General features: G+C 45.9%; 1 protein-coding gene across 1 annotated transcript in view; it reads left to right on the top strand.

The window, feature by feature from the left end:
* The window catches only part of LOC135530841 (F-box/LRR-repeat protein 18-like), a 29,566-nt gene extending 18,729 nt beyond the window's left edge, over window positions 1-10,837 (top strand). Inside the window, 1 exon segment of the mRNA XM_064959019.1 lies at window positions 10,210-10,837. Within this exon segment, the coding sequence (XP_064815091.1) occupies window positions 10,210-10,420 (211 nt within the window). The 3' untranslated portion in view covers window positions 10,421-10,837.
* Window positions 10,838-12,677: the final 1,840 nt, after the last annotated feature.

Below are 12,677 nucleotides of genomic sequence, written 5' to 3'. Positions count from 1 at the left end.
TGTCTGACCGGTGGGGAGTCTGTCTCTCTGTCTGACCGGTGGGGAGTCTGTCTCTCTGTCTGACCGGTGGGGAGTCTGTCTCTCTGTCTGACCGGTGGGGAGTCTGTCTCTCTGTCTGACCGGTGGGGAGTCTGTCTGTCTGTCTGACTGGTGGGGAGTCTGTCTCTCTGTCTGACCGGTGGGGAGTCTGTCTCTCTGTCTGACCGGTGGGGAGTCTGTCTCTCTGTCTGACTGACCGGTGGGGAGTCTGTCTCTCTGACTGACCGGTGGGGAGTCTGTCTCTCTGTCTGACTGACCGGTGGGGAGTCTGTCTGTCTCTCTGTCTGACCGGTGGGGAGTCTGTCTCTCTGTCTGACCGGTGGTGAGTCTGTCTCTCTGTCTGACTGACCGGTGGGGAGTCTGTCTCTCTGTCTGACCGGTGGGGAGTCTGTCTCTCTGTCTGACCGGTGGGGAGTCTGTCTCTCTGTCTGACCGGTGAGTCTCTGTCTGTCTCTCTGTCTGACCGGTGGGGAGTCTGTCTCTCTGTCTGACCGGTGGGGAGTCTGTCTCTCTGTCTGACCGGTGGGGAGTCTGTCTCTCTGTCTGACCGGTGGGGAGTCTGTCTCTCTGTCTGTCTCTCTGTCTGACTGGGGAGTCTGTCTCTCTGTCTGACCGGTGGGGAGTCTGTCTCTCTGTCTGACCGGTGGGGAGTCTGTCTCTCTGACTGACCGGTGGGGAGTCTGTCTCTCTGTCTGACCGGTGGGGAGTCTGTCTCTCTGTCTGACCGGTGGGGAGTCTGTCTCTCTGTCTGACCGGTGGGGAGTCTGTCTCTCTGTCTGACCGGTGGGGAGTCTGTCTCTCTGTCTGACCGGTGGGGAGTCTGTCTCTCTGTCTGACCGGTGGGGAGTCTGTCTCTCTGTCTGACCGGTGGGGAGTCTGTCTCTCTGTCTGACCGGTGGTGAGTCTGTCTCTCTGTCTGACCGGTGGGGAGTCTGTCTCTCTGTCTGACCGGTGGGGAGTCTGTCTCTCTGTCTGACCGGTGGGGAGTCTGTCTCTCTGTCTGACCGGTGGGGAGTCTGTCTCTCTGTCTGACCGGTGGGGAGTCTGTCTCTCTGTCTGACCGGTGGGGAGTCTGTCTCTCTGTCTGACCGGTGGGGAGTCTGTCTCTCTGTCTGACCGGTGGTGAGTCTGTCTCTCTGTCTGACCGGTGGGGAGTCTGTCTCTCTGTCTGACCGGTGGGGAGTCTGTCTCTCTGTCTGACCGGTGGGGAGTCTGTCTCTCTGTCTAACTGGTGAGTCTGTCTCTCTGTCTGACCGGTGGGGAGTCTGTCTCTCTGTCTGACCGGTGGGGAGTCTGTCTCTCTGTCTGACCGGTGGGGAGTCTGTCTCTCTGTCTGACTGGTGGGGAGTCTGTCTCTCTGTCTGACCGGTGGGGAGTCTGTCTCTCTGTCTGACCGGTGGGGAGTCTGTCTCTCTGTCTAACTGGTGAGTCTGTCTCTCTGTCTGACCGGTGGGGAGTCTGTCTCTCTGTCTGACCGGTGGGGAGTCTGTCTCTCTGTCTGTCCGGTGGGGAGTCTGTCTCTCTGTCTGACCGGTGGGGAGTCTGTCTCTCTGTCTGACCGGTGGGGAGTCTGTCTCTCTGTCTGACCGGTGGTGAGTCTGTCTCTCTGTCTGACCGGTGGGGAGTCTGTCTCTCTGTCTGACCGGTGGGGAGTCTGTCTCTCTGTCTGACCGGTGGGGAGTCTGTCTCTCTGTCTGACCGGTGGTGAGTCTGTCTCTCTGTCTGACCGGTGGGGAGTCTGTCTCTCTGTCTGACCGGTGGGGAGTCTGTCTCTCTGTCTGACCGGTGGGGAGTCTGTCTCTCTGTCTGACCGGTGGGGAGTCTGTCTCTCTGTCTGACCGGTGGGGAGTCTGTCTCTCTGTCTGACCGGTGGGGAGTCTGTCTCTCTGTCTGACCGGTGGTGAGTCTGTCTCTCTGTCTGACCGGTGGGGAGTCTCTGTCTGACTGGTGAGTCTCTGTCTGTCTCTCTGTCTGACCGGTGGGGAGTCTGTCTCTCTGTCTGACCGGTGGTGAGTCTGTCTCTCTGTCTGACCGGTGGGGAGTCTGTCTCTCTGTCTGACCGGTGGGGAGTCTGTCTCTCTGTCTGACCGGTGGGGAGTCTGTCTCTCTGTCTGACCGGTGGGGAGTCTGTCTCTCTGTCTGACCGGTGGGGAGTCTGTCTCTCTGACTGACCGGTGGGGAGTCTGTCTCTCTGACTGACTGGTGAGTCTGTCTCTCTGTCTGACCGGTGGGGAGTCTGTCTCTCTGTCTGACCGGTGGGGAGTCTGTCTCTCTGACTGACCGGTGGGGAGTCTGTCTCTCTGTCTGACCGGTGGGGAGTCTGTCTCTCTGTCTGACCGGTGGGGAGTCTGTCACTCTGTCTGACCGGTGGGGAGTCTGTCTCTCTGTCTGGCCGGTGGGGAGTCTGTCTCTCTGTCTGACCGGTGGGGAGTCTGTCTCTCTGTCTGACCGGTGGGGAGTCTGTCTCTCTGTCTGACCGGTGGGGAGTCTGTCTCTCTGTCTGACCGGTGGGGAGTCTGTCTCTCTGTCTGACCGGTGGGGAGTCTGTCTCTCTGTCTGACCGGTGGGGAGTCTGTCTCTCTGTCTGGCCGGTGGGGAGTCTGTCTCTCTGTCTGACTGACCGGTGGGGAGTCTGTCTCTCTGTCTGACTGACCGGTGGGGAGTCTGTCTCTCTGTCTGACCGGTGGTGAGTCTGTCTCTCTGTCTGACTGACCGGTGGGGAGTCTGTCTCTCTGTCTGACCGGTGGGGAGTCTGTCACTGTCTGACCGGTGGGGAGTCTGTCTCTCTGTCTGACCGGTGGGGAGTCTGTCTCTCTGTCTGACTGGTGGGGAGTCTGTCTCTCTGTCTGACCGGTGGGGAGTCTGTCTCTCTGTCTGACCGGTGGGGAGTCTGTCTCTCTGTCTGACCGGTGGGGAGTCTGTCTCTCTGTCTGACTGACTGGTGAGTCTGTCTCTCTGTCTGTCTCTCTGTCTGTCTGACCGGTGGGGAGTCTGTCTCACTGTCTGACCGGTGGGGAGTCTGTCTCTCTGTCTGACCGGTGGGGAGTCTGTCTCTCTGTCTGACCGGTGGGGAGTCTGTCTCTCTGTCTGACCGGTGGGGAGTCTGTCTGTCTGTCTGACCGGTGGGGAGTCTGTCTCTCTGTCTGACCGGTGGGGAGTCTGTCTCTCTGTCTGACCGGTGGGGAGTCTCTCTGTCTGACCGGTGGGGAGTCTGTCTCTCTGTCTGACCGGTGGGGAGTCTGTCTCTCTGTCTGACCGGTGGGGAGTCTGTCTCTCTGTCTGACCGGTGGGGAGTCTGTCTCTCTGTCTGACCGGTGGGGAGTCTGTCTCTCTGTCTGACTGACCGGTGGGGAGTCTGTCTCTCTGTCTGACCGGTGGGGAGTCTGTCTCTCTGTCTGACCGGTGGGGAGTCTGTCTCTCTGTCTGACCGGTGGGGAGTCTGTCTCTCTGTCTGACCGGTGGGGAGTCTGTCTCTCTGTCTGACCGGTGGTGAGTCTGTCTCTCTGTCTGACCGGTGGGGAGTCTGTCTCTCTGTCTGACCGGTGGGGAGTCTGTCTCTCTGTCTGACCGGTGGGGAGTCTGTCTCTCTGTCTGACCGGTGGTGAGTCTGTCTCTCTGTCTGACCGGTGGGGAGTCTGTCTCTCTGTTTGACCGGTGGGGAGTCTGTCTCTCTGTCTGACCGGTGGGGAGTCTGTCTCTCTGTCTGACCGGTGGGGAGTCTGTCTCTCTGTCTGACCGGTGGGGAGTCTGTCTCTCTGTCTGACCGGTGGTGAGTCTGTCTCTCTGACTGACCGGTGGGGAGTCTGTCTCTCTGTCTGACCGGTGGGGAGTCTGTCTCTCTGTCTGACCGGTGGGGAGTCTGTCTCTCTGTCTGACCGGTGGGGAGTCTGTCTCTCTGTCTGACCGGTGGGGAGTCTGTCTCTCTGTCTGACCGGTGGTGAGTCTGTCTCTCTGTCTGACCGGTGGGGAGTCTGTCTCTCTGTCTGACCGGTGGGGAGTCTGTCTCTCTGTCTGACTGACCGGTGGGGAGTCTGTCTCTCTGTCTGACCGGTGGGGAGTCTGTCTCTCTGTCTGACCGGTGGGGAGTCTGTCTCTCTGTCTGACCGGTGGGGAGTCTGTCTCTCTGTCTGACCGGTGGGGAGTCTGTCTCTCTGTCTGTATATACTGATAGTTCTATATAATGATAGTTCTATATAATGATAGTTCTATATAATGATAGTTCTATATACTGATAGTTCTATATAATGATAGTTCTATATAATGATAGTTCTATATACTGATAGTTTTATATACTGATAGTTACAATGATAGTTCTATGTAATGATAGCTCTATATGAGGATAGCTCTATATACTGATAGCTCTATATGAGGATAGCTCTATATGAGGATAGCTCTATATAATGATAGTTCTATGTAATGATAGCTCTATATGAGGATAGTTCTATATAAGGATAGTTCTATATGAGGATAGCTCTATATAATGGTAGTTCTATATACTGATAGCTCTATATGAGGATAGCTCTATGTGAGGATAGCTCTATATGAGGATAGCTCTATATAATGGTAGTTCTATATACTGATAGCTCTATGTGAGGATAGCTCTATGTGAGGATAGCTCTATGTGAGGATAGCTCTATGTGAGGATAGCTCTATATACTGATAGCTCTATATGAGGATAGCTCTATATAATGGTAGTTCTATATACTGATAGCTCTATATGAGGATAGCTCTATATGAGGATAGCTCTATATACTGGTAGCTCTATATACTGGTAGCTCTATATGAGGATAGCTCTATATGAGGATAGCTCTATATAATGGTAGTTCTATAGACTGATAGCTCTATATGAGGATAGCTCTATATGAGGATAGCTCTATATGAGGATAGCTCTATATAATGGTAGCTCTATATACTGGTAGCTCTATATGAGGATAGCTCTATATAATGGTAGTTCTATATACTGATAGCTCTATATGAGGATAGCTCTATATGAGGATAGTTCTATATACTTATAGCTCTATATGAGGATAGCTCTATATGAGGATAGCTCTATGTGAGGATAGCTCTATGTGAGGATAGCTCTATGTGAGGATAGCTCTATGTGAGGTTAGCTCTATGTGAGGGTAGCTCTATGTGAGGGTAGCTCTATGTGAGGATAGCTCTATATACTGATAGCTCTATATACTGATAGCTCTATATGAGGATAGCTCTATATGAGGATAGCTCTATATGAGGATAGTTATTTTTAATGATAGTTCTATATGAGGATAGGTGTATATACTGATAGTTCTATGTGAGGATAGCTCTATATGAGGATAGCTCTATATGAGGATAGCTCTATATGAGGATAGCTCTATATGAGGATAGTTATTTTTAATGATAGTTCTATATGAGGATAGGTGTATATACTGATAGTTCTATGTGAGGATAGCTCTATATGAGGATAGCTCTATATGAGGATAGCTCTATATGAGGATAGCTCTATGTGAGGATAGCTCTATATACTGATAGCTCTATATACTGATAGCTCTATATGAGGATAGCTCTATATGAGGATAGCTCTATATGAGGATAGTTATTTTTAATGATAGTTCTATATGAGGATAGGTGTATATACTGATAGTTCTATGTGAGGATAGTTCTATATGAGGATAGCTCTATATGAGGATAGCTCTATATGATGATAGTTATTTTTAATGATAGTTCTATATGAGGATAGTTCTATATACTGATATTTCTATATGAAGATAGTTCTATATGAGGATAGGTGTATATACTGATAGTTCTATGTGAGGATAGTTCTATGTGAGGATAGTTCTATGTGAGGGTAGTTCTATGTGAGGGTAGTTCTATGTGAGGGTAGTTCTATGTGAGGGTAGTTCTATGTGAGGGTAGTTCTATGTGAGGGTAGTTCTATGTGAGGGTAGTTCTATGTGATGATAGTTCTTTTTAATGATAGTTCTATATGAGGATAGTTCTATATGAGGATAGTTCTATATGAGGATAGTCCTATATACTGATAGTTCTATATACTGATAGTTCTATGTGAGGATAGTTCTATGTGAGGATAGTTCTATGTGAGGATATTTCTATATAATCAGGATATTTCTATATAATCAGGATAGTTCTATATAATGAGGATAGTTCTATATAATGAGGATAGTTCTATATAATGAGGATAGTTCTATATAATGATTATAGTTCTATATAATGATTATAGTTCTATATAATGATTATAGTTCTATATAATGATTATAGTTCTATATGAGGGCAGTTCTAATATGAGGGCAGTTCTAATATGAGGATAGTTCTATATAATGATTATAGTTCTATATAATGATTATAGTTCTATATAATGATTATAGTTCTATATAATGATTATAGTTCTATATAATGAGGGCAGTTCTAATATGAGGGCAGTTCTAATATGAGGGCAGTTCTAATATGAGGGTAGTTCTATATGAGGGTAGTTCTAATATGAGGGTAGTTCTAATATGAGGGTAGTTCTAATATGAGGGTAGTTCTAATATGAGGATAGTTCTATATAATGATTATAGTTCTAATATGAGGGCAGTTCTAATATGAGGGCAGTTCTAATATGAGGGTAGTTCTATATGAGGGTAGTTCTAATATGAGGGTAGTTCTAATATGAGGGCAGTTCTATATGAGGGTAGTTCTAATATGAGGGCAGTTCTAATATGAGGGTAGTTCTAATATGAGGGTAGTTCTAATATGAGGGCAGTTCTAATATGAGGGCAGTTCTAATATGAGGGTAGTTCTATATGAGGGTAGTTCTAATATGAGGGCAGTTCTAATATGAGGGTAGTTCTAATATGAGGGCAGTTCTAATATGAGGATAGTTCTATATGAGGGCAGTTCTAATATGAGGGCAGTTCTAATATGAGGGCAGTTCTAATATGAGGGTAGTTCTAATATGAGGGCAGTTCTAATATGAGGATAGTTCTAATATGAGGGCAGTTCTAATATGAGGGCAGTTCTATATGAGGGCAGTTCTAATATGAGGGTAGTTCTAATATGAGGGTAGTTCTAATATGAGGGCAGTTCTAATATGAGGATAGTTCTAATATGAGGGTAGTTCTAATATGAGGGCAGTTCTATATGAGGGTAGTTCTAATATGAGGATAGTTCTATATGAGGGCAGTTCTAATATGAGGATAGTTCTATATGAGGGCAGTTCTAATATGAGGATAGTTCTATATGAGGGTAGTTCTAATATGAGGATAGTTCTATATGAGGGTAGTTCTAATATGAGGATAGTTCTATATGAGGGCAGTTCTAATATGAGGGCAGTTCTAATATGAGGGTAGTTCTATATGAGGGTAGTTCTATATGAGGGCAGTTCTAATATGAGGGCAGTTCTAATATGAGGGTAGTTCTATATGAGGGCAGTTCTAATATGAGGGTAGTTCTAATATGAGGGTAGTTCTAATATGAGGGCAGTTCTAATATGAGGATAGTTCTAATATGAGGGTAGTTCTAATATGAGGGCAGTTCTATATGAGGGTAGTTCTAATATGAGGATAGTTCTATATGAGGGCAGTTCTAATATGAGGATAGTTCTATATGAGGGCAGTTCTAATATGAGGATAGTTCTATATGAGGGTAGTTCTAATATGAGGATAGTTCTATATGAGGGTAGTTCTAATATGAGGATAGTTCTATATGAGGGCAGTTCTAATATGAGGGCAGTTCTAATATGAGGGTAGTTCTAATATGAGGGCAGTTCTAATATGAGGATAGTTCTATATGAGGGTAGTTCTAATATGAGGGCAGTTCTAATATGAGGGTAGTTCTAATATGAGGATAGTTCTATATGAGGGCAGTTCTAATATGAGGGTAGTTCTAATATGAGGATAGTTCTATATGAGGGTAGTTCTAATATGAGGGCAGTTCTAATATGAGGGTAGTTCTAATATGAGGATAGTTCTAATATGAGGATAGTTCTAATATGAGGGCAGTTCTAATATGAGGATAGTTCTAATATGAGGGCAGTTCTAATATGAGGGCAGTTCTAATATGAGGGTAGTTCTAATATGAGGGCAGTTCTAATATGAGGGCAGTTCTAATATGAGGATAGTTCTAATATGAGGGCAGTTCTATATGAGGGCAGTTCTAATATGAGGGTAGTTCTAATATGAGGGCAGTTCTAATATGAGGGCAGTTCTAATATGAGGATAGTTCTATATAATGATTATAGTTCTATATAATGAGGGCAGTTCTAATATGAGGGCAGTTCTAATATGAGGGCAGTTCTAATATGAGGGCAGTTCTAATATGAGGGCAGTTCTAATATGAGGGTAGTTCTAATATGAGGGCAGTTCTAATATGAGGGCAGTTCTAATATGAGGGCAGTTCTAATATGAGGGCAGTTCTAATATGAGGGCAGTTCTATATGAGGGTAGTTCTAATATGAGGGCAGTTCTAATATGAGGGCAGTTCTAATATGAGGATAGTTCTAATATGAGGATAGTTCTATATAATGAGGATAGTTCTATATAATGAGGATAGTTCTATATAATGATTATAGTTCTAATATGAGGGCAGTTCTAATATGAGGGTAGTTCTAATATGAGGGTAGTTCTAATATGAGGGCAGTTCTAATATGAGGGTAGTTCTATATGAGGGTAGTTCTATATGAGGGTAGTTCTAATATGAGGGCAGTTCTAATATGAGGGTAGTTCTATATGAGGGCAGTTCTAATATGAGGGCAGTTCTAATATGAGGGTAGTTCTAATATGAGGGTAGTTCTAATATGAGGGTAGTTCTAATATGAGGGTAGTTCTAATATGAGGATAGTTCTATATAATGATTATAGTTCTAATATGAGGGCAGTTCTAATATGAGGGCAGTTCTAATATGAGGGTAGTTCTAATATGAGGATAGTTCTATATAATGATTATAGTTCTAATATGAGGATAGTTCTAATATGAGGGCAGTTCTAATATGAGGGTAGTTCTAATATGAGGGTAGTTCTAATATGAGGGTAGTTCTAATATGAGGATAGTTCTAATATGAGGATAGTTCTATATAATGATTATAGTTCTAATATGAGGATAGTTCTATATAATGATTATAGTTCTAATATGAGGGCAGTTCTAATATGAGGATAGTTCTAATATGAGGATAGTTCTATATAATGATTATAGTTCTAATATGAGGGTAGTTCTAATATGAGGGTAGTTCTAATATGAGGGCAGTTCTATATGAGGATAGTTCTAATATGAGGATAGTTCTAATATGAGGATAGTTCTAATATGAGGATAGTTCTATATAATGATTATAGTTCTAATATGAGGATAGTTCTATATAATGATTATAGTTCTAATATGAGGATAGTTCTATATAATGATTATAGTTCTAATATGAGGATAGTTCTAATATGAGGGCAGTTCTAATATGAGGGCAGTTCTAATATGAGGATAGTTCTATATAATGATTATAGTTCTAATATGAGGGTAGTTCTAATATGAGGGTAGTTCTAATATGAGGGTAGTTCTAATATGAGGGCAGTTCTAATATGAGGGCAGTTCTAATATGAGGGTAGTTCTAATATGAGGGCAGTTCTATATGAGGATAGTTCTAATATGAGGATAGTTCTAATATGAGGATAGTTCTAATATGAGGATAGTTCTAATATGAGGGCAGTTCTATATGAGGATAGTTCTAATATGAGGATAGTTCTAATATGAGGATAGTTCTAATATGAGGATAGTTCTATATGAGGGTAGTTCTAATATGAGGATAGTTCTATATAATGATTATAGTTCTAATATGAGGATAGTTCTAATATGAGGGCAGTTCTAATATGAGGGCAGTTCTATATGAGGATAGTTCTAATATGAGGATAGTTCTAATATGAGGATAGTTCTAATATGAGGATAGTTCTATATGAGGGTAGTTCTAATATGAGGATAGTTCTATATAATGATTATAGTTCTAATATGAGGGCAGTTCTAATATGAGGGTAGTTCTAATATGAGGGCAGTTCTAATATGAGGGCAGTTCTAATATGAGGGTAGTTCTAATATGAGGGTAGTTCTATATGAGGGTAGTTCTAATATGAGGGTAGTTCTATATGAGGGTAGTTCTATATGAGGATAGTTCTATATGAGGATAGTTCTATATAATGAAGCCCTCTCCTTCCTCTAGGTTCTCTGTGGAGCGTCCGGCCCTCTCTGTGGTCATCTACCCTCTGCTCCATGAAGACCTTCCATTGGTCATCAGAGACATGCCCCTCCCACTGCTCGATCAACTGACCCTCTTCCAAAGCCGCGTTGCCCAGGCCCCGCCCTCGTCAAAATTGGGACACCAGAGAGCAAAGATGCAACTAGCCAATCAGAGCCCCTCATTACCATGGTGATGCCAGAGAGTGAAGAAGCATCTAGCCAATCACAGCCCCTCAGACTAGAGGTCTTCACGGGTTCAAAAGGTTGGACCTGTTCCAAACTGGACCTGGGGCTGTCCCATCCGGACCCGAAGTGCATCAATTATTCTGTTTAATATAGAGACTGAGGACAACTAGACCCGTTCCATATAGACATGGCTGGATCCAGACCCGATCTGAGTGAGAAAAAAAGAAAAGTAGTATTTTTTTAACTACTTTATTAATCGAAGCCGATGAAGTGTGAGAGGAGGGAGAGAGACGTGCCTCTAGCAGGGAGGGAGAGAGACGTGCCTCTAGCAGGGAGGGAGAGAGAGGTGCCTCTAGCAGGGAGGGAGAGAGACGTGCCTCTAGCAGGGAGGGAGAGAGAGGTGCCTCTAGCAGGGAGGGAGACAGACGTGCCTCTAGCAGGGAGGGAGAGAGAGGTGCCTCTAGCAGGGAGGGAGAGAGAGGTGCCTCTAGCAGGGAGGGAGAGAGACGTGCCTCTAGCAGGGAGGGAGAGAGACGTGCCTCTAGCAGGGAGGGAGAGAGAGGTGCCTCTAGCAGGGAGGGAGAGAGAGGTGCCTCTAGCAGGGAGGGAGAGAGAGGTGCCTCTAGCAGGGAGGGAGAGAGACGTGCCTCTAGCAGGGAGGGAGAGAGAGGTGCCTCTAGCAGGGAGGGAGAGAGAGGTGCCTCTAGCAGGGAGGGAGAGAGACGTGCCTCTAGCAGGGAGGGAGAGACGTGCCTCTAGCAGGGAGGGAGAGAGAGGTGCCTCTAGCAGGGAGGGAGAGAGAGGTGCCTCTAGCAGGGAGGGAGAGAGAGGTGCCTCTAGCAGGGAGGGAGAGAGACGTGCCTCTAGCAGGGAGGGAGAGAGACGTGCCTCTAGCAGGGAGGGAGAGAGAGGTGCCTCTAGCAGGGAGGGAGAGAGAGGTGCCTCTAGCAGGGAGGGAGAGAGAGGTGCCTCTAGCAGGGAGGGAGAGAGAGGTGCCTCTAGCAGGGAGGGAGAGAGAGGTGCCTCTAGCAGGGAGGGAGAGAGAGTGCCTCTAGCAGGGAGGGAGAGAGAGGTGCCTCTAGCAGGGAGGGAGAGAGAGGTGCCTCTAGCAGTGAGGGAGAGAGAGGTGCCTCTAGCAGGGAGGGAGAGAGAGGTGCCTCTAGCAGGGAGGGAGAGAGACGTGCCTCTAGCAGGGAGGGAGAGAGAGGTGCCTCTAGCAGGGAGGGAGAGAGAGGTGCCTCTAGCAGGGAGGGAGAGAGAGGTGCCTCTAGCAGGGAGGGAGAGAGAGGTGCCTCTAGCAGGGAGGGAGAGAGACGTGCCTCTAGCAGGGAGGGAGAGAGAGGTGCCTCTAGCAGGGAGGGAGAGAGAGGTGCCTCTAGCAGGGAGGGAGAGAGAGGTGCCTCTAGCAGGGAGGGAGAGAGAGGTGCCATTTAGGATACAACCATAATCCTCTGGGTGAGATAACATGACACCCAGAGAGACTGATTTCTCAGAAGCATCGTAAGACTAATAAATTCCTATTTAAAACCTTCGTTAGGAGCATCATTAAATCTCCTTCGCTGTTTCCCAAAACCATCATTATATTAACGTACTTGAAAACGCTTGTTTAAAAAACAAACAAATGTCAGCTAAGTGCGTTGTTAGATGTTTTACACTGTATACTCAGATCTCACTGAACATAAATCAAGATGTTTATCTCTGCCTGACGGTGCCCACCAGGTAACTTCAGAACGGAGTTGACGACAGAATACAAAGTTGCCGATGTCTTTAATTGTTCCAAACACGCGATGGAAGAAACGATGCTTCAAATGACCTCATTACATCCCTGCAGTACAGCATCGGCCTGTATAATTACATCACATCGAAGTACATTGAAACGATCAATAAATTCAGTTATACTGAGCTCATTTTTGGACAACTGTCTGTCATTTTTGCCTCAATATATTTCATGGTGGAACAAATGTTTTCATGTATTGGTGTGTATAAATAATGTGCAGTTTATTGTGTTTATCAATCTGGAACAGAGACCTTGGTCTCAGCACTGACTGTCTGTCTAAATAAAGACACCTTGGTCTCAGCATTGACTGTCTAAATAAAGACACCTTGGTCTCAGCATTGACTGTCTGTCTAAATAAAGACACCTTGGTCTCAGCATTGACTGTCTGTCTAAATAAAGACACCTTGGTCTCAGCATTGACTGTCTGTCTAAATAAAGACACCTTGGTCTCAGCATTGACTGTCTGTCTAAATAAAGACACCTTGGTC

The sequence above is a fragment of the Oncorhynchus masou genome, chromosome 5 (assembly GCF_036934945.1).
Source record: "Oncorhynchus masou masou isolate Uvic2021 chromosome 5, UVic_Omas_1.1, whole genome shotgun sequence".
NCBI classification, from domain to species: Eukaryota; Metazoa; Chordata; class Actinopteri; order Salmoniformes; family Salmonidae; genus Oncorhynchus; species Oncorhynchus masou.
This window is presented reverse-complemented; position numbering and strand designations above follow the sequence as displayed.